The sequence below is a fragment of the Terrapene carolina genome, unplaced genomic scaffold (assembly GCF_002925995.2).
Source record: "Terrapene carolina triunguis isolate 2854851 unplaced genomic scaffold, T_m_triunguis-2.0 Scaffold113, whole genome shotgun sequence".
Lineage (NCBI taxonomy): Eukaryota > Metazoa > Chordata > Testudines > Emydidae > Terrapene > Terrapene triunguis.
This window is the reverse complement of record NW_020664464.1, coordinates 29327699-29350435: the sequence shown is the minus strand read 5'-3', so window position 1 is coordinate 29350435 and position 22737 is coordinate 29327699. Positions and strand designations below refer to the sequence as shown.

At 40.7% G+C, this 22737-nt stretch overlaps 1 protein-coding gene across 4 annotated transcripts in view; it reads left to right on the top strand.

The window, feature by feature from the left end:
* Nucleotides 1-515: 515 nt before the first annotated feature.
* The window catches only part of GRAMD2B (GRAM domain containing 2B), a 60200-nt gene continuing 37978 nt past the window's right edge, over nt 516-22737 (top strand). For 3 of the 4 annotated variants that reach the window (XM_026652416.2, XM_026652417.2, XM_026652418.2), the window contains exon 1: nt 17072-17352. In XM_026652416.2, coding sequence (XP_026508201.1) covers nt 17270-17352 — 83 coding nt within the window. In that variant the 5' untranslated portion in view covers nt 17072-17269. Of the gene's footprint in view, nt 742-17071; nt 17353-22737 lie in introns of those variants that run through there. The other variant, XM_026652420.2, reaches the window with a different exon arrangement.

The following is a 22737-nucleotide window of genomic DNA, read 5'->3' as shown; positions in this document are numbered from 1 at the left end:
ATATCGATAATTATACACACATATGTACATATGTTAATGTGGGTGTGCAATAAAATAGCTTTGACATGCCAAATGATTTAAATATAGTAGCTTATATTGTATATAAAGTATACTTTGTTTTTCCCTCTGGGTAATTAGAGTCAGGCTGATAATCCATTAAAATAGTCCATATGATAGAGCGTATTTCTGTTTGTTTCTGATGCTAACTTTGTCAAGGAAATACTATTTGAAAAAGTGCAATTCTTTTATATACCCTCATTTTCTTTATTTAAATGGCAGAAATTATTACTATTAGTATTAGAGCTACATATGAAAAGTAGTATATACAAGCTAGGTAATAGGACTAGCAGTAATAAGTTCTAAAGTCATATCACACCACACAGTATGACTGGTTTGGAACAAGTATATGAAGCATTGTGGACAAACGGAAAACCACCTTGTGATGTCATGCTAATATGTTACTTATTAACAGATTTTAAAAAAAAACCTAGCTTGAGCTGGATTCACGCGAAGAATGCACTTCCTACTGCAGTGAAAGGCTGAGCTTTTAAAGGATCACTTTGGAGATCAGCAATTTGTGCTGAATTTGTTGAATTCTGCAGTTAATTCCCTTAAAATGGTGGGAAAAAGGCTTTCCCTGGATGAGACTGTTTTTCATTATGAGAATCAGAACAGCTTCCGAAAGCCCAGTGATGATTCTCCACTCAGCCTTACAGATAGCATCGGATCAGTGTTTATGAGGTAAGCTCAGTATGGTTCAGACTCTGATTGAGCATTCTGAACCTATTTTATATCTGGAGCGAGAGTAGCAGCAGAAGAGTGGGATGGCACCAGAACACCTACACTGCTGGAAACCCTAAAGAGAAGTTTAATTTGTGAAGGCAATGCACACAGTGATAATGATTACAGTTGGATTAGTGACTGCACTTAGTATAAAGAACAGGAGTACTTGTGGCACCTTAGAGACTAACAAATTTATTTGGGCATAAGCTTTCGTGGACTAAAACCCACTTCATCGGATGCATGCAGAGGAAAATCGTCGGAAGATATATATACACAGAGAACATGAAAAAATGGGTATTGCCATACCAACTCTAATGAGACTAATCAATTAAGGTGGGCTATTATCAGCAGGAGAAAAAAACACTTTTGTAGTGATAATCAGGATGGCCCATTTCAAACAGTTGACAAGAAGGTGTGAGTAACAGGAGGGGAAAAATTAGCATGGGGAAATAGTTTTTACTTTGTGTAATGACCCATCCACTCCCAGTCTTTATTCAAGCCTAATTTAATGGTGCACTTGGTATGCGGGAGTTAGTCTGAAGGGAGCCATGTGGGGGAATTTATGGGGGAGTACAAGATTTATGAGACTACAGTTCCTTATTTTTGTACAGCAATAATAAGAATAATTAAAAATAATAAGTAGGACTTTGAATTTGTATAGCATTGTCCATCTGAGGATTTCAAAGCTCTTTGCAGTCATTAAGTCTTATGCCAGCCCAGTGAGGGGGCAAGTATTATTTAGAAAGTAAAAGTGGATTTGAATACAAAGTGGATTTAAAGCAGGGAAGTAGGTCAAATATTTTCTCAAGCATGATGGCCTGTGGGCAACTTTATAGTGCTTGTTAAATTGAGTTTTAAGAGGGATTCTACCATAATAGCAAAAAGTGTTTGTGTGATGTGAGATTTCATAAAGGCTCTCTAGTAAAATGTTCTATTGGAAAAGCTCATATTTCTAAGTGCCAAATCCAGCTCCTCCTCGGCAGTCACAGAGGTCTCCCAAGCAGCACTACCATCAATCGCCACACCATCAGTGTGGTTCCAGTGGCCATGCAGGGTGGACTGTACAGTGGGTGTACAGTTTCCTGCATGGCATAGCACTCTTCTCTGAGCAGGGGTGGAGTGGGAGGAGCTTACACAAGTGAAGGAAACACAAAGGGGAAGACCAGAGGGTACACTGCTATGTGGATCCTCTCATCCGCCCCTTCTGTGGGCAGAGGTGCTAGAACAATTTGTATAGTGGGCGCACTGAGAGCCATTGAACCAAACTGTAAAGCCTGTATATGATGGAAACCACTTCAAGCCAGGCGATGTGGCAGTACCCCTAGTTCCAGCACCTATGTCTGTGGGGGATGGGAACTATGAAAGGGCCTGTGGGCTGAAGTAGCCTCTTGGAATAGCTCTACCACCACTGTAGCTTGGATGAGAATTTTTCACCACTGTTTGGCCCTGTATCTGCCCAGTGTCCCAAATGCTATTAGTAACCACCACAATCTTTTTTACTAGAAATTGGCAATTGATGTGTTATATAAACACAGTCACACAGTGCCTCATCAGGAGCACCCTGACCATTCCCTTATGTAACTGTTATTTTGCTACTCAAGAATAAATCTCAACATGTTAAAATAATTGCAGAGCAGGCATCAAAAATATTGTTTACAGTTCAAGTGAAAATTAGTTTGATGGCCTCACCTCACTTCCTGTGAAATATTATTGTTGTTTGTTTTAATGTTTATATCACCATAATGGCTTTTTTTATCTAACTTGAATATGAGTGAGAGATTGTCTACCAGCCTGAGCACAGGATTGGGAGCCAGGAATTCCTGAGCTAATTAAACGTGTCAGAGGCTCCTTTTGTTTCCTTAAACAAGTCAATTAGGGCCTGATTTTCAGATCAACATCCAGTGTTTATTTGTTATACTCACTTCACTACATATACATGTACACCCAGCTAGATACTACGGATGCTCTGGAAGCAACGTAATCAGCCCTTCGAGGGGTAAAGTTTCCTGTGCCTCATGTCACTCAAAAACAACCTCTCCTGCCAAGTGAAGAGTGGCGTGGACAGACCCTGTGGAAACTCAGTCCAATCCTACTCAGTCAGGTGGATGGTGGTGATCATAAAGGCCTTCAATAAAAACATTCCTTTCTAAATAGCAAACGCTAGAAAAACATAAACTAATTTAACTACAAAAAACAGACAACCTAGCAAGAAGCATGTGTAATTCCATGGCATGACCTGGCAGCTGGAGTGAGCTCTTATGAACTTGTTTTCGGTATGTGTGTCACAGTTATGACACACTCACCTAAAGGGAGGTGTGTGCTGCTAATAGCAGCCTGCTCTCCATGAAATAAGGTTTTTAAAAAGACATGCAGGCTTTTTTATTCCAATTAATATTTTCATTACAATCCTGTTTATTTATAGAATATTATCCATTATCCAGGTGTGAAGATATACAGACAGACAATTTAATATATTAATGATTGTTCTCAGTCATCATAATTAGTCATGCTTGAGGCTAAAGAGCGACTGTATATTTAAGCTTTTATATACCTCTGCTTTTCTCTTGCTGAAATTGGCACTGTGCAGATGAGTATAAATTTGCAGGAATCCAGGGGGCTATTAACATTTCAGACAGGGGAGCTCATCATTTATCACCATGGCAGCATGTTGCTTCTGACAAAGAGCAAGACTTTATTTCAGAAACAGACAGAGGCTATGAAGCTATAACGGAGGCTTCCTTTAGTAGTACAGCATGCACAGCACTGTTTATGGGTCAGGTTTAGCCTGGGATCTGCATCCAAAAAGAGTGTTAACCAAATGCATCTGCAGCACTGTTAGGGTGGATTCATGAAGCTGTCCTGGCTTCAGAGAACCACCTTCCAGCACTCCAGGCCAGAATAACTGGCAACAGCAATGAAGATCTGAACTTCACAGCTGACCTTTATCTCTAAAATCTCTACAGTCAAATCCCCCAAACTTTAGAAAAGTCTCAATCTAGACTCAGATTTGTGGTTTAGGCCAATCCAATGTATCGAATATGTACAAATGAGAATTTTAAGATCATTAGATCAGGGTCCTTATCTTCTCTGGTGTCTGCAAAGCTCCATGTATACCTACTGAGTTCTGTATGTATGGTCATCCTTAACAATAATAAAATGATAAAGCAGGAGTAAAAGACCTGTGTATAGCAGATGCTTTCAGTACATCAGGTGTTTGTAAAGAGAAATGGAGGGTTAGCATTGGCCAGTAATGACTGAAGCTAACTGACAGAAAATCTAAAGAGGACTCGAGTGTGGGAAGCAGTGTATCACGGAAAAGATCTGTGGCTGTAATCTTGGCTGTATTCCTGGTGCTGCCCCGTGATTTGCTGTATGGCTTTGGGTAAATCACTTCATTTCTTCACTTGGGATTCCTCATCTGTGAAGTGGCATTAAGAATATTTACTTATCTATTGCACAGGGGTCTAAGTGAGGTTTAGTTACTTAATGGCCATAAAGCAGTTTGAATATGAAAACTACTATGTAGATGTTAAGCATCTTTATTAGGGATCCATAGATTTAGGTTCTTGTTGCTGAATTTTCTATATTTGTTCAAAATGTGAACTCTCGTTAAACACAAATGAAGTTCTGGTGGTGACAACACTATCCGTCAGAGACCAGCCCAACCCACTCCGCTGTGTTGCCAAGGCTTCATTCAGATAAACTGAAGCAGTAAAGAGAGGCGTAACTTTTCATCTTAAACATGTGCTATCTTTGCAGCCCAGTTATGACCACTTAAAACATTGTGAACTGTTTCACTGCTCAATAACACACCAAACTTCTCCAGGAGAAGCATTTGTCTGATGTGGCCTGTTATATCCGGGACACATTTCTTACAGGTTCCAAAAGCAACAACAACAACAAAAAAACTGCCTCATATGAAATAAATAGTTCAGTAGAAAAATCTGGGGGTTGCCAAAAACAAATTAATGAATAATATTAGCCTCATCCAATTAAAGTCATTGTAGGGAATTAAACAGGCATGACTGGCTTGGTTGGATGAGGAGACATAAGAAAATAACTTGTGATGAGGATAGGATCTCTTTTATAACAGCAGCATGATCACTACAACAGCAACAGAGAGGCAACATGGTCCTAGGTTCTACTCCTGCTTCTGCCACTGATCTGCTGTTTGAACTTGGATAGGTCACCTTACCTTTCAGTTTCTGTTTCCTCTCCCATCCTTTGTATGCCTTTTTTATTTAGAAATTCTAAGCTCCTTGGGTCAGGGACTGTCTCTAACTATAAATACATACACAGCCTAGCTCAGTGAGGCTCTGACCTGGATTGGAACCTCTAGGCACTACTCTAATACAAAAAAATAAGTATTAGTAGTAGTAGTAATAGCAGAAAGGAAAAGGTCTTTGGATAAATGAAAGACAGGTAAAAATGGCTGGGTTACACTGTGATTAAAAGGTGAGTTTTTTGAACTTTAGGTATAAAGGCTACAACAATATACACTGAAGACATATTTTTTTCATAATCTACTTTCCTAATTCTTGATTTGATATTTGTAGTCCACACAGACTAAATTTCCCTCAAGCACTGGATGACATGATCTGCAAGGACTTAACTGACGTGATTAGAAGGCACTATGGGAGAAATCCTGGCCCTACTGAAGTCAATGAGAGCTTTGCTATTGATTTCAATGGGGCCATGATTTCACCTGGTACAAAAACTTACTAGCAGAAGTTTCACTGTTCTGTAAGAGTTGGCTATTATATTATTATTATTATAATAAAGCTGTCCCCACCCTGTCATTTTGGTAATTATCTCCAAGAAGCCCTCAGGGATCATACTGTATTTGGGCCTGAAATCCAGACACTGCTGAGTTTTATTCACAAGAAGGAACTTTACCAGAAGGAAGAGTGGATACTGCACTGATGTTTGTATCCACCAAGAGAAACAGCAGACAGTTTGAGGAGAGCACCTCTTCTGACATGCCTCATAAAAGAAGGAAGGACCAGCCCATAGGTAATGATGATGATAGGAGTCATAACATCCAGGAGGACATCAGAGAGATGGAGGGAATTAATATTTTTGTAGTGTGGGATCATCACAGGAACTAGAGCAATATTTTTTAATAAGCTGAAGTGGAGGAGCTGTGGAAAAAAAAGAGGACATGCAGTTCATGCTTGTGAAGCATGACTGTGAAGAAAGGAATTCAATACAACTATACCAGATATGTGAACTTGGCTGAGCCTGTAGCAAAAACTGTGCTGCAATTTACCCCACTTTCAGGATAAAGGTCTCTCTATCACTCCATACTGGGTGAATGTGATTAAACTGCTATTCAGCCACTTGTGTCAGATGAGTTTGTGAGCATCCTACCACAAAGCTGTCCCAACATACTGTGGAGGTTCAAATAAATAATATGAACATCAGTCCAATCCTTCCTACTAAACTCAGTTGTTCCTCCCTTAGGATTATTCAGAGGCCACTCACACCTCTATTATGTCCAGGGTATTAACGTGCTGCACTTGCTACAGTAAATCAATAGGGAATCAATTAGCATCTCTCTGCAGGGTTCCCCTGTCTGGTAGGTAATAAGGTGGGTCAAAAGAAGAATCCAACTAACCTGTTGTAGTGTTGATGACATTTAATGGGCAAGGCATACTATACAAGTAGTCTGAGTGTTTATATAATGGATAACAATGCTGTACTGATCCTTACCAGAGGATGGATGTGGCATATGATATGCCTGTGGGTCCTTGGAGAGGAAGTGCTGATGATATGGGTGTGAGGTTTTGATTGTGTGTTATCACTGTGAGAAGGCACTTGCCTGATGGTATGGCCTGTGGGATTAATTGTATGCACATTTCCACTTGTGGATAATAGTGTTTATGTCTCATAGTCCTACCTGCTGACTTCTTATAGCAATCTACAGGAAACAGCTCAGGTCACGTATACTGACTATGAGTGTGTGCATAGTTGATTTACTTTGTGCCCTTTGTACATATTTTGTATGCTAAATGACTTGCAGATATTTCACAACCCTTCACTGACTTGCTTGTATGCCAAATAGGAGTGGCTCTTTAGCATGTTTGATAGAATTAGAAGTTGTGCTGCTGTTTCAACATCTTTCCACATGTCTGCATTACGGGTCTCTTGCCAGCACAATTTTTGTATCTGTGTGGTTGTGGTTAGAGCCTGCCCATGTCTCACATGTGTAAAGCTTAGTGAAAAGTCTTTATCTAATCTTATCTTTGTCATTGAAATGACCCTGATAGGATACTTCACAGAATTCTACTATAGATTCATAGATTCAAAGGTCAGAAGGGACCATCATGATCATCTGGTCTGACCTCTTGCACATTGCAGGCCATAGAACTCATCCCCCACCCTCGACCCCGCCTCCTGTAATAGACCCATAAACTCTGGCTGAGTTACTGAAGTCCTCAAAACATGATTTAAAGACTTCAAGTTACAGAGAATCCATACATGGAAGAGGGCACAGCATATGACTATATATATGTGGCCTTATGACCCAGGAGTTCCTGGGTTCAGGTCCTGCCCCAAGCATAATTTGGTGATCATATTGCTTCTCTGTCTGGCTTTAAGCATCTTACTTTGAGGTTGCTTACAGGTCACTGCTTGTTTATCCATGGCCTTTTCTAAGTGGATGTTGGTGTGTGCTATACAACCAAAAAAATATGGCTCTGTTCTTAATGATTGGTCTGTGTTTTGGTTTTGCAAAACATCATCAGCCTGGTTTTGGTTTCTCAAAACTAATAGTCAGTGATATATAAAAAACACATATGAAAGCATGCAGTGAACCCTCATAGCTGCAAAAATATGAGCATTTAAAATAGCACCATCCTTATTGCAATAATCTACCTGCCAGGAGTTTGGGAAAAATGGAACCTGGGTCCGAACTACCTATGTGCTTTCGGGCCAATTCACGGAGATTACTTTATCCATCATTGTGATGGAGACCCCTGCTGAGGTGGATGCATGTCAGCAACTCATGATTCTTTGGGACTAGAGTTCCTAGCCCCCAGAGAGGACTGAAAAGGCATCCTGTGAGCATGTGCGGCTCTCTGCACTACTGTGTACTTCAGGATAAGGAGTATTAAGAACTGGAGGCTTCTTCTTCCCTGGACTGCATTATCTGGTGCTGCTGTGCTGAAGATGCTGCCAGCCCTTCCCTCGCCTGACTGTGCTATATAGTGCTGCCCTGAAGTTTTACTTTTTCTCTTCTCTCCACTACCACAACAGACAGAGAGGCTGGGGGAGGTAAAAGAGGCCACTTCTATGGAGGCTTTTTATTTCTTTAAAGAAATAACCCCATCTGTTAAATCCCCTCCTTCAAGCCCCATTCACCCTTCATTAGTAGCTGCCAGTGTAGAAAAGAAATCCTGGTTTAAATTGTCTTCGGTGCGGAGGGAGCTCCAAAAGCTGCTACACTATTGACTATAATGTTGCATCTTTCTATTTTCTGAGACTGATGTAACTACTGTAATTCAAGTCTATATATGAAGGTGCACAATGATAAAGTGTATTTCCCACTCAAACATCAACCTTCTTTTAAAAGAGGAAAAGAAAATACATCAGCTACTCACATGGTCCCCAATACCGTAGTATCCGAATGCCTCACAGAATAAATTTATGGAAGACTCACATCACTCCTGAGAGGTAGAGACGTGCCCATTTTACAGGTGAGGATCTGAGGCCCAGATCCACAAAGAGATTTAGGTGCCATTGAGATCCACAAAAACCCCACTCTTCTGCCTCCTAGACTCACTCAGTGCCTAAATTTTTGCTGTAAAAGTCTTCTAAAGGTGCCTAATTTCTGCCTCAGGCATCAGACACCTGCCTGAGGCAGTGATGCCCAAGTCCAATCTCACACCTAAGCCCCAGTGCAATCCTCAAACCAGATGAAGATAGGCATTGATTGCCCTGCCTATCTCACCTGCAGTCCATTAGGGGTGCTCTGAGGAGGCCTTCCTTATAAACTTTAGGCCAGCAGTTTGGGAACTCATCCATGCTGTGACAGACCCTAGTTCAATTCCCCCCTTTGCCTGATCAAAAGATTGCATTTGAACAGGGATTTCCCACCTCTCAGTGTTGCACACCTAAGTCCCTTTGTGGCTGCAGGCCTAAGTGACTTACCCAAAGTCAGACAGGAAGTTTGTTGTAGAGCGGGGCCTCGAACTCAAGTTTCTGGAAGCCTAGGCTAGCTTGCTACAGTGGCCAAAATTTTGAAATTCAGGCCTTATCTTCACTACAAAAAAATGCACGTGTACACACACGCGCGCGCACACACACACAAAAGATATTCGTAACTAACTTGAGGTTAAAGCTTAGGGCTTGTCTACCCAGCACAGCAAAGAGCTCTCCAGGGCCTGCTATGTAGAACACTCTAATTGGGTAGGTCCTGCTGGTGCACTCTAAAAGGTACCAGAGAAGTAGTAACCGAGTTTCTAATGATAGGATGGGCAAAAACCGTGTCAGCTGTGACAGGAGCAGCATTTCAGGTAGTAACTATATGAATGGCTGAAGACTGACAAGCAGGACTCAAAGGGAAACAGAACATATTCAGTTCTCATATATACCTGATGTACTGTTGAGCAGTAATGGTAGCGTTGGTGAGCAGGGTTCTGACTACAGCTGGTTTTTGTTCAACCAAAAAAATGGTTCAAATTTGAAACAAAAAAGCAGAATTTTTTATGTTTCTTCAGAACAAAAGTTGGATAAGGGGCACGGGGTCCCGGGGGGCAGTCAAGGGACAGGGAGTAGGGGATAGTTGGACAGGCGTGGGAGTCCCGGGGGACCTGTCAGGGAGCGGGGGTGTGGATAGGGGTCAGGACAGTCAGGGGACAGGGAGCAGGGGGGTTGGATGGGGGTGGGGCCCCAGGGGGGGCGGTTAGGGGCAGAGGGTCCCAGAAGGGGGGGGTCAGGGGACAAGGAGCAGGGGGGATTGGATGGGTGGGAGCTTCTGAGGGGGGCAGTCAGGGGGTGGGAAGTGGGAGCGGGCAGATAGGGGGTGGGGGCTAGGCTGTTTGGGGAGGGACAGCCTTCCCTACCCAGTCCTCCATACAGTTTTGAAACCCCAATGTGGCCCTCAGGCCAAAAAGTTTGCCCACCCTGATGTAACATGTTTGATTTTGACAAAACTGAATTTTCCAGCAGAAAACTGTTCCTTTGAAAGTGTTTTGACCAACTCTACTTATGAATTCTCCAGTTTTTACAATCTAGATTTTGTAATAGTGACCGTGGTATCTGAATGATACTAGAAAGAAGATGACCTGTGCTGGGATGGTCAATAACATTATTCTAGTCACCACCTATCATGGTAGGTTCTCTTTCAGAAATCAGAATTTTTTCAGTGTAAAGAAAAAAAAAAGACCAGTGTGGATCTAATATTTCAGATACAAAATTAAAGTATAATAAATACAGATTAGTCTTTGCAGAACTATACATAGCAAATCTATCTGAAGCATTCAGAATATCTTATAGCTCACCTTCTTTTAAGTCCATGTAGGGCTGAGGAAATATGAGGCCAAATTTTGGGTATAGGTGCTTATTTATAGTATTATTAATATTTATATCATATGCTTAAAGCAATATTAATTCAATTTTGTTTAAATGGAAACAAATTGGACCATTAGAGGGAGCTGTTCAGTGTGGCTTTCATCTAGCACAGTGGTTCTCAACCAGGGGGTACACAGAGGTCTTCCAGGGAGTACATCAACTACTCTAGATATTTGCCTAGTTTTACAACGGTCTACATAAAAAGCACTAGTGAAGTCTGTGCAAATTAAAATTTCATATCATGACTTGTTTACACTGCTATATATACTATACAGTGAAATGGAAGTACAATATTTATATTCCAATTGATTTATTTTATAATTATATGGTAAAAATGTGAAAGTAAGCAATTTTTCAGTAATAATGTGCTGTGACACTTTTATATTTTTATGTCTGATTTTGTAAGCAAGTAGTTTTTAAGTGAGGTGAAACTTGGGGATAACGCAAGACAAAGCAGACTCCTGAAAGGGATACAGTAGTCTGGAAAGGTTGAGAGCACACTGATCCAGCAGCCCTACACCAACACTCTGGGAAGAAAGGAGGGGAAAAACCAAGGGTAGTAGGGGTGTCAGGCAAGGGACCTTACACCTCTCATTATCTTTTATTCATACATCTCACATCCTTCCTATATCCCAATCTAGTTTGCCATCCTTTGCTGTGTTGTATCCAGATTAGGCCCTGATCATGTAAGTTGGTCTAGTAGATCCAGTTTCAGGATCAAGACCTTAGACTGTAGACTCCTTGGAGCAGGTACACATCTTTGTTATTTGTTTGTAAGGCATCTTGGCACAGTAGACGTGAAATAGCCATGAGCTATGCTTTATAATACAATGATATCTATGTTTTCCAAGAGTACTTTTTAAAAGCTATGGAATTACAATTAGACACACTAGGATATGGACTTTTACATAATAACAGCAGGTCTCTGTTGCTGACAGCAGTTGATCTTCACATAGTTTCCTTGCTGCACCTATTATACAGGGGCAATTACAACTGCATAACAACACAAGCTCCACTGTGCCTTCTCCTTTATGTCAGAAGATTTGCCACAATCTCAAAATAAAAGCCACATTAGCACCTGCACATCCAATAGCTTAACATATAAAGGGAACTCGTTCTTATATAACTGTGTCATTGTGATCAAAGACCATACTACATACCTTACTATAGAATGTATTTGTTGCACCAACCATTTCCTGACAAGACCTGGTCACAGATTTTCTATTCCGAATCGAAAATATGTATATAAATAGTCTGGTGCCTGAATTTATTATTTTCAATTCTAGATTTTACATTTTCTTTGTAATGAAAAGGCATTGTGTGAAGGCTGTGTCACACAGCATTTTGTCAATGAAATGTCGTGCATTGAGAATTTGCCAAGACCCGTTTACTGAGTAAGATGATGTGCCATGGAACAAAGTGCTACCACCTATTTGTGAGCAGAGATTGGGGATACATTTTCCAATCTCTAGTTTGCAGATAGTAGTTTATCTGAGCACAAGCATCTTGTTCAGCTTGTGCCTAATTTTGAAGCTGTAGCCCACAGAGGCTTGGGTTTCTTGAAAAATTATGATTTGCTAGAGAGTCACTTTTAATTAATTTAGACATGAGAACTAAGTTAGTTTCAAGCAGCTACAAACTAACCTCTAAGGAAACGTAAACAGATTTTTAAAATATGCAAGCATTGTAATTAGTATCCTCTCCACTAAATCATTTCCAAGCTATTCCCTTTCCCCCACCACACATACAAAATCACAACAGATAGGCATTATGCAAAGAGCACCTCATATACATTCAGGTTAGATGGCTTATTTTAGGCTAAGAAAAATCTAATGTACGTATATTGGCACCTATGACTATGATATTTGAGCACTTCAATCTTCAACTTATCTATACTCACATGCCCCTGTGAGTTAGGGAAGTATTGTTATCCCCATTTTAGAGATGGGGATTTGAAGCACAGAGACTAAGGGGCAGATTTTTAAAAGCGACTTGCCCAAATCTGTGGCAGAGCAGGGTCTAGGTTTCCTCAATTAAAAATGAATGCCCTAACCACTGGACCATCCTTTCTAGAAAATAAGTGTAAGTTTTCCACCAGAGAGAAAGCAGAGTACGTCCCTCATTCTAAGTCCCCGCTCCTTAAATCTTAAACTGTTTCACAGTCCTGGTTGACAAACCTCTCACATTTAAAGATTCTGTACATAGAAAGCTACGTAGCTACATACAACATGGACAACTCTTAGGGTACATCTACACTACATACCCACCGTAGCTCTGATTGAGCTAGTGTGCTAAACATAGTGTAGCTGTGGCAGCACAAGTAACAGGAGTGGCAAGCTGCCCTGAGTAGTATCCATCTGAGACCAATGGCACATAGTCAGGGCAAGTAGCTGCTCACTTCTGTGGCTATACCCTATTATTAGCACGCTAGGGTGACCAGAACTAGTGCGGGTAGGTCATCTTGAGCAGAGAACCACACCCCCAGCTCAACATGTAAACAGACCTTCAGAAGAATGAAGGTTACAGTTGTCTAAGTATTGGAAGGTCAGGGGCCAAGTTCGCAGCTGATGTAAGTCAGCATAGCTCCATTGACATCAGTGAAGATACACCAATGTATACAAATCAGGAATCTTGCCATGGATTTTTAATCTGGTCTTTAGAGTCTCCAGAATTAGCTTTGACATTTCAACAAAACAGCAGGTTCTCTCACTAGATTTCTGGAACTTCCTGCTTCCATTTGGCCTCACAGTACTCTAAGAATAGTATCTCTCTAGCTATGTTGGCACTTTCACTTCTGATTCCAGATGTGCTGATCCATACAGACATTTAAAATAATTCCAGAGGCAGGGTATTAACCAGGGCCACCAATTTTCAGACTTGGGTGCCTAAAATAAAGTAATGTTATGTTGCAACCTTCCAGAAAGAGTATTTTATGTAACTTCTCTTTGTGTATGCCATGAACATAACAACCTAAACTACACACACGCACAAAGCCTGTTGGGCTGCAGCCTGGACTTGTAGCCATTGCTGTAGGGTGGCAGCAGACTTGGACATACCACTGCTGAGTTCCTCTTGCCACTGTACGACATGTTTCATTTTATCTCTAATGTAGGGTGTGCCCATAATCCCACTCCAATTACCACATATAAGCAGGTAAAATTCCCACCTTACTCTGAACAATCTAAACACACTGGCTATAGGCTAAAGGTTACCCCTTCACATATTTGTCTTTATTTTTAAATTAAATTAAACAACAAATCAGCTACAAAATCTACCCTAAACTTCATCCTATTCTTTCTCCACAAGTATAGCTACTCATAAATTGATTTTCCTCCCCCAAGCTTCTCTGTTTCCTCTCTGCTCAGAGAGGCACCTGCCCTTTTAATTCTCCTGGATTAGAGTTAATGAGCCTCACCTGGTCTGGCTAGCAACATGAGATTGCAACAGAAGCCTTGCATCTCCCTGCAGAATCCTAGAGCTCATTCTGTCCCAGCAAGTGTGAACTCTGTAACAGCTTCATAGTATACATAGTTATACTTATACATAGTATATTTCATAGACTAATACTTAGTACTGCCATGAGTGCAGGGGACTGGACTAGATAACCTCTCAAGGCCTCTTCCAGTCCTACAATTCTATTACAGAAACTATTTTATTTTACTAGATTAATAAATATTCAATAATAACAATACTCAGTACTTTCATAGTACTTTACATTTCCAACTGTTGTATAAATACTAACTAATGAATGAATCTTCACAACAACTCTGGTGATTGGTTAGCATTATTATCCACATTTTAAAGACAAGAAAAATAAGGCACTAACTGAGGTTAAGTGACTTTTTTTCAAGGCCAGTCAGCAAGGGGTCTGATCTTGCAGCTCACTTGAGCTGTCTTGTTGAAAACAGAGAGAGAAGGTGGATGAGGTAATATCTTTTACTGGACCAACTTCTGTCCAGTAAAAGATATCACCTCACCCACCTTGTGTCTCTAATATCCTGGGACCGACATAGCTACAACTACACTGCATACAACAATTGTTGAAATCGGTAAGAATACTCAGGTGAGGATGAGCTTCAGGAAAGGGTACCAAGTCACAGCAGAATATACATATTTCTTTACACTCTCTGTTACTCCTGGAGATATGGGGCAAAATCAATAATAGCTATATGCAATGGCTAGAAATTTAGGTCCCAGTCCTTAACACATAGACATATTTAATTTTAAGTATTTGCAGGACCAGGGTTTTATATAGGCACTTGGGAATTGTTATATTGGATCAGACCTGTGGTCCATCTAATCCAGTATCTTTTCTCCAAGAGTAGACAGTACCAGATGCTTCAGAGGAAGCTATAAGAAACCCTGCAGTAGGCTTCACCCATCATCAGACAAAATTCAGCTGAGAATTCTATTGGTACTACATAAAGAAGAAAATCTGAAATACATACAAATGTCCAGATCCTACTTTGGGATCTACTAGCAAAGACCTCTTTTTCTGTGTGGAGTCTCGATGACTCTACTGGATTGGGGGTGGTGATTTTGATACAGACTTAAACATGTATTTATACCATACATTTTAAATGTCTTGAAAATGGGCCAGTTTTGTAGGGGATTTTTTTATTTTATTTTAGTCCTTATCATATTCATGTAAATAGATATACAATCCACACCTTTAAACTTATGGTATTTTATGTAAAGAAACTATATATATTTTCTACCTGGACCTGTTACCCATTATGAAATACAATCAGAAATCTGGAATGTTTTTGATACTCTCATTTATATTTCATTGGTAGCATGCAGAGGCCCCTGTGTGAGATGCTGCCATTTAATATTTCTCTCTGCTTGCAAATTCAGCAGCATCCTGCTGAGTACAAGTGGGGGGTCTGACATTAGATCCTACTGTATATTTGTTGCATGATGTTAGATGGTTTCTTGGGGCTGCCATGCCAACCTAGGGTGTTGCTAGACAGAGGCAGAAAAAGATTTATCTGAGCCAGCATAGGTGAAAACATCAGTTCTAGTGAATTATTCTAGTGATTAGTGAGTTATCCTAATATAGAGGGTTCACACTGCTGGCACCTAGGTAGACTTCTTCAGGGTAATGCCTATATTAACAGTCACAGGTAAATCTTGGGACATAAACCTAGAAGGTGCTGAGTGTCTCATGAGAAGTGCCCAAAATTTCCATGTTTGCTTATGTTAGAAATATCAGGAATGTAGAGTTTGATCTTTCTTGGGTTTGCAGGAGGACCTTAGGAGGTCTCAGATATGTTTACTGTGAGATCTAAGATGCTAATTGAAGGGGCAAAGGTGTTGGACTTCAACAGAGGCTTCCTTTATCCAAAATGTGAATTAGTCATTGAAGTGAAATATGTTCAAATTTAAAAAAAACACAAAAGAATGAATTTTAAACATTCTGCTTTCCCTTGCTCAACTTTTATTCTCTTGATCATCCTCCATTGTCATCAATGGAAGATTTGCCATTGACCTAATGGGAGCAGGATCAAGCCCCTAGCCTTTGTGATGTCATCATTGCACTCATTCTCCAGACAGCATAAAAACTTTCAGTCTACAGAGACCTGAGTTTCTAATGTACAAGCAGGAAAATACAAAACCCATCCCCTCTCAGGCCTTCTTTAGACACCAAAAAGTGCCTTTTTTTTTTTCACCTGTAAAGAACCTGTCTCTTTTTGTAAGTGTAGATTGAAGTTGAAGAACACTGGGACAAACAGTATCCCCACTCCTTACCTCTTCCTCCCACCCCCTATTATTATGATGATGTAGTTTACTGCCTAATGGCTGACTGGCACCCTCCATGATGCATAAGTATATAAGCCTGATTCTGCAACTTGTTGCATATGGGAAGACTGTTGTACCTATAATTAACACTATTGATTTCAAAAGGGCTCCATGCAGACAGATGCAACAATTTGCAAGATCAGTGGTGTCCTTTGTGATGCACTTTGAGATCCTTCAGGATGAAAAACACCATAAAAATGCAGTAGGTTATTGCTGTTGTTATAAATCAACCTAAGTTTTTACACCACACTTATCACTATGGTATCTCAAATATAAAAATACCTGTCATCATGGCCAACTTGTCAGTCATCCAGGTTGGGACCACTACTCCATGCCTATTGTCTGCTCTGAAAATAAACAAAAATTGGCTCTTTGGGGCAGCAAAGGGTTAATGGCACAGCCACTTGCGTCTTGTCATCGTTGTCATTCCCATATAAAACATTAAATAGACCTTTTGTTTAAGTAATCAGGAGGCAGTACCCGATGAGGCAACATCCTGTTTGAATAATTTAAGTTGTGTAAAAGACCAGCCGCCTGGTGTAATCTAAAAAGACGCGATCATGGTGTGTTGCCTCAGTTCTTTGTCACTGTTATTATATCTTAAGTTATATAAAGTCAGCGCTTGTAATTATGTTTAACATCATTAAATCCTATTTTATAGCTTCATTCCGATAAATTTATGGTTTAAAAAGTAAAGCAGCTGTGAATTGTTATCACCGTGTTTCCACCTGCTTGGCTCATTAGTTTCCTCTCCCAGAAAGACTTGTTGAACAGGCTTTCTCCCCGCCTTCCTTCCGCCTACCCCCACCCCCAACTACTGGTGGGGTGGAGAAAAGGATGTCTCTTTTCTTTTTTTCTTTTTTCCTCCTCCTTCCTTTCTCTCTTCTGCCTTCCCTTTACCATTAGGTCCCGCAGATAGGGCCAGTTTAAACTTGCTCAGGTTAGCCAGAGATAAAGAGCTGGGCTTAATTTGCTCTCTGGAGTTTCAAGAAAGAGTTGTGTGACAGGAAGGGAGGGAAAAGCTGGAGTGAGTCTATTTCAATTGTTGGTAGTAAGGGGTAGAGGAGGAGACACACGGATACTCACAGAGCGCTTTCTGCAGACGGTGCTAATGACTGAACAACAGTCTGATGTGGAAGAACTAAAACCTGTAAGGGCTGTCAATAAAAGAGAAAACAAAGGTGTCCTACTCCTGTAAGTATCCGATGTATTGTCTGGAAAGTCTCTGCGCCTGTTGCTTGTGGTGTGGGGCTGAGCTGAACTATCTATACAGTATCAAAAGGAAAAAATCCTGTGTACGTTTTATGTTGTTTCTTAACTTTTGATACTGGCTGCCTTATGATTCTGCTATTTTCTTTTACAGCTGTTAACGCTGGAACTTAGTAGAGAGACTACAAAGTTTCAGGAATGCAGGCTCGATATGATCATGTGAAATTAAGAAAATATTTGAACGCCAATTGCGAACTGTTTATAGTACAACTACACGTGACTAGTTTTGTAACTCAAAGACCACGAATAGGGCTGAGCAGAACTTGAGTCTGGCTTTCTTTAAAGCTGGGAGACTAGAATGCTATCTGAGGAACATGTAAATATCTTGTCCTCGGAGTTCTGTCTGCCAGAATTTATCTTCACGTTTGTATCCAGTGCTTTAACAAAGATTGTATTGTACAAAGTCTAGTCATTAAAGTAACAATGATGTACTATCTCAGATGATTTTAGTTTGTTTTCTAAAAGTGGTTTGAATCCCTCCTCCCCCCAGCTTCAGAACAAGAAATTGGGAGGGTTAAGTTCACCTTCATTCAGAGTAATGGAACTATAATTAGATCCAGCCTAAAAAACCCTCTAAACATCTCGTTGTGAGTTTCCTTGAAAGCACAGGACACTTTATGGGGTGTAATGCTGGTTTGCAGGCAGCATACCATAGTTCTGATTCTGATTCCCCCGAGAACAGTTTTATTCTGGTATAATTCCATTGACTTTCGACACGGGTGTAAATTATACTAGAATCATTCTCCTCATCTCTAAGTGGAGCTGAAGTGAAAGGTCAGAGTTTCATTTGGTATAACCAAAATGCTGCTTCCCTTTTCCCTGGTTCCCCTAATTTAGTGGTACTCTGTATTTAAGGGGAGGGAAGGAGTTTTTGATTCCAAAGTCGGGGGTGGGGGAAGTAATAACTATTGACTAATGGAAAACTGACAGGAAAATCGTATTGTGTAAAGATCAGTAGAGCCCTGCAAATCTGCGTTGTATCCACGGATGTGGATATCCGCGGACCATGTTTGCAGATCGGATGCAGATACAAACCGCGCAGGGCTCTAAAGATCAGTATCTCCAGCTCTGTGATCAGTGTTCACTCTATACTTTAGTGGCCGTGATACCCAGGAACTCATTCAAACTTAAATTTCTTTCCCTTTTTAATCTTTGAAGGTTCTTGCACTCTGTATGGTGAGTGACCTTTTTATACTGAGCTTACTTTAGAAAGGGGGAAAAGCTTTAAAGATAAAATGGCCATTCCAAATACAACATTAATATGTGAGATTGACTAGAAATGTGTCCCTCCTGAAAGGGCTGGTGTTTCTTTTAAATCATGCCTTCATGATGCTTCTTTACATAGTTATTTCTTCACTATGGAAAAAAATGCTTGTGTTAAAATATCCATGATACAGGTGGGAACAGAAGGCGGAGAAAGATGTTGGTAAAATTTTCAAAAGTGCTTAAGTAACATAGGAAGCTAAGTCTCATTTTCAAAAGTAACTTAGATTCTTCAGTCTCATTGAAAGTCAGTGGCACTAGAATCCAAAGTTACTTAGATTCCTAAATTCCTTGAGCACTTTTGAAAATGTTATCTGAAAGCTTTTAAAAAAAAAAAACAACAACAACAAAGGAAGACAGAATGAGAGAGTGTGTGTTTGTGTCTCTGTGTGTGTGTGTGTGTGTGTGTGTGTATACATACACTCAGTGACTGCCAGAAGGACTAGAACTTGAGTTCATGTACAAGTTCAATTTTTTATTAACTTTGCATTAGAGATTTCCTCCTTAAAATTTTTCCTTAACACTTACAACAGCATTCCTTCATGAAGAAGAAGAACCCACCTCAACCATCATTTTGGGTACTATTTGAACATCCCACTACCTCCTCAACATGTTTATGTAATTGCATCTTTTTAAATCCAAAGAACTAATAATATATACACAACACGCTGATCTTTCACTATTTCAACATACCGTATGCTCTTTATCCCCTCCCTATTTCGTCTTATCCCCACTCTGTTTAGTTCAAGATAAGATCCTTGTATGGCTTTTAATAGATAAGTAATTTATGACATACATACATCCATGTATAACTGATGATGCAAACCACATGGAGCACTGTCAGTTAAAACTGAACTCCTGTCTGTTTTGCCTGAATATGATAGACCGCATGATAGTTCTAATAGAGGGAGTGGTTTGTTCTGGTTTTCTTGGTCAAAATTTCCCCTGTTGTTGTTCCCTACTAAAAAGTTGTGCAGTGTGCTGTATACTGTTTAGCTTCTGCTTACTGCCTGACAGATGGCTGCATTTCCTGTGTGCTGTATGTATGTAGCTTGTGACCGTACAAACAATCCTTCAAATGTAAAATACTCTTGGGAAGTTGAAAATACTTGATGCACAATTTTGCAATAAAATATTGAAGAAAGATATGACCAGTGTTACTCACACACCACCCAGAGATTAGAGTTCTACCCAAACCAAATATCCAGCTCCAAAGAAACCTGAATTTGGGAGAGTTTGAATTTTGCACCTTAAGGCCTCATCCTTGTTGGAAATTACAGTTCCCAGTTACGCATCACAGATCATTAGAACTGGTCAAAAATTTTCCAACACAACCCTTACCTGTCAGAAAATGCTGTTTTTGATGGAATCTGAACAGTGTGATGACACTTTTTTGATGGAAACCATGTAAGCAAGAAAGCAGGTCATCCTGCCTGGGCTGCCTCTACTCCCTAGGAAGTGCCTCCCAGGCCTGCTTGACACCCCATGACTCCAACTTCCTGGAGAGTTGGGCACCATGGAAAGGCAGCTGTCCATGGAGCTAGGAGAAAGCTGAAAAATTCAGTTCTCCTAAAATGGAATTTTTCAGAATGTGCCCACCTGTGAAAAATTTTAAATCTTTGACTTTTCATCTGGAGTTGGGACTAAATTTTGTCCAACCCACTGAAATTTCTCACAGGAGGATCATTCCATTTTACATCCAACTCGAATCTCAGTCCTGTAAACACATTGAAGAGGATGGAGAACATAAAAGGCAGCGATCTCATTTTCTGGAAAGGTGTATACACTTCCAACACTTGTATCTCTGGTCCAAACAGGTGCGCTCCCAAAATACCCACCACAGTGAAATGCATTGGCAGAAATAACTTGTTCCTGAAGCATTGCCTCAGGAATGAAAGAGGCATGTTCTGCATTTTTCCCCCTTCCCATGTGGGGAAGGGAGCAACTATGTCCCATACAAATGAAGAGGCAGTTCCCTGAATCACTCTTGAGCTCATAGACTTCCTACAATTGATGGCCCTGACCCTGCATACAGATCCATTTTGGTGGAGTCCTACTAATTTCAATGGTGCTTTTTATGGTGCAAAGGTCTGGTCATGTGGATCTGGTTGTGGGACCTATGTTTGTTAATCATATAGTTATATTTTTTTGCATAGAATAATATGTGAATTTTAGACTAAATATATACACTTGGACTGCATAATACTACCATAGGCTGTGTGAGTCTAAATAGAAGATACTTATGAGATCCTCTTCTAGTTACAGTAGCACATAAAATCAAGTGCACGTGTAGTTTAAATGACACTCCTTTTAAGGGTGTCTTGTTTGATTTTTACTACAGCAATCTTTTTATTGTTTAAAGCAGAAGTTGGGTGCATTGCTTATCTGATTTCTGAAAACTCTCAGAGCACTAGACAACATATTAAAAAAAAAAAAAATCAGTGTTGCATTAATTGTGGAAGTATGTGACTTTGTGAGTGCAAAGGATGTAAACAAACTCTGCCATCAAAGGGTTTCATGTCACTTGAAACTTTGTAATGTTGTGTTTTTGTAGAAACAAGTAATGCAATCCTTATGACATTAGATCATGCGTTTAAAACACTATCAGACCTGTTTTCTTACACTTACCCACCACACCTACTCCCATAAGCTTTTCTGGCAAAGCTTCAATTTTAAGAGAAACTGGGTTTCCTGATAGGTGGGCAACCTTACTAGTAGGTGCTGCTCCCAGCCTTGCCTATAATGCATGCTCTGGACCTGATTTTCAGAAGTGCTGAGCACCTGCACTTGTCTGACTTCATTTGCAGTTGTGGCTCTTCAGTACTCCTGAAAATTAGGCCATGTAAAATTACCCTGGTTGCCCTGCAGGTCATGTATACTGTCAACGCACACAACTGCAAAGCTGCCTGTCTAAGGTTTGGTCTACACTAAACCCCCAAATCGAACTAAGGTACGCAACTTCAGCTACGTGAATAACGTAGCTGAAGTTCGAAGTACCTTAGTTCGAACTTACCTCGGTCCACACGCGGCAGGCAGGCTCCCCCGTCGACTCCGCGGTACTCCTCTCGTCTAGCTGGAGTACCGCAGTCGACAGCGAGCACTTCCTGGTTCGACTTATCGCGTCCAGACAAGACGCGATAAGTCAAACCCAGAACTTCGATTGCCAGCCACCGAACTAGCGGCTGGGTGTAGACATACCCTAAGTCTTACTATGTGATACCTGAAAAAGAGCTCTGTGTAGCTCACAAGCTTGTCTTTCACTAACAGAAGCAGGTCCAATAAGTTATTACATCATCCAGCTTGTCTCTCATACTGTGTATGTCACATACAGGAGCATGAGTTTGTGTAGGCTTTTGCTCTACACCAGCTAACCCCATTGACTAAACTCCTAAAATAACAAGATTCCAAACCTCTTTCGTACCACTGTTGTTACTCTTGCACAAAGATAAAGAAGAATTTTTGCTGGCAACTGTCATGACCCTACTGGTCTTCAAGATGGGTCCCCAGTTGACTGTTGCCTCTCTGCTGCCACCCAGTGGCTCGCTACTAATCATCTGAGCAGGAGAGACAATGAAACCTGAAGTGACATCAAGGAGGACTTCCCAGGGCTTGATTGGAGGAACACCATGAATCCTGATTTGTCAGGGCTTCCTATTTAAACCCACAAGAAGTTGTCTCCACAACTGGGCTCTACCTGGCTGTTACGTTGGACCCTGCCTTCTTGCCTGACTCATGAATCCTACTTGCCTGCCTTGCTCCTGGTTCCTGCTTTGTTCTTGATCCTTGCCCTGGTCTCCGAATCCACCTCTGACCCTTGGCTTGACTCCAACTCCGACTCCAACCACTAGACTTAGCTGCCTACAGCCCCAACAGCAGCTTTATAATTGGTGCTCTCTTTTAATGTTCAACAGTGGCCAAAGGACCCTCAGTGTGTCAGATCTGCTAGTTGATGCCCAAATATAATAACACAGAATCTTTTCTCTTCCCCACCCCTGCCACGCAAACACTTCTATCCTGTAGTTGGAATAGTGGTTTATTTCCTTCCTG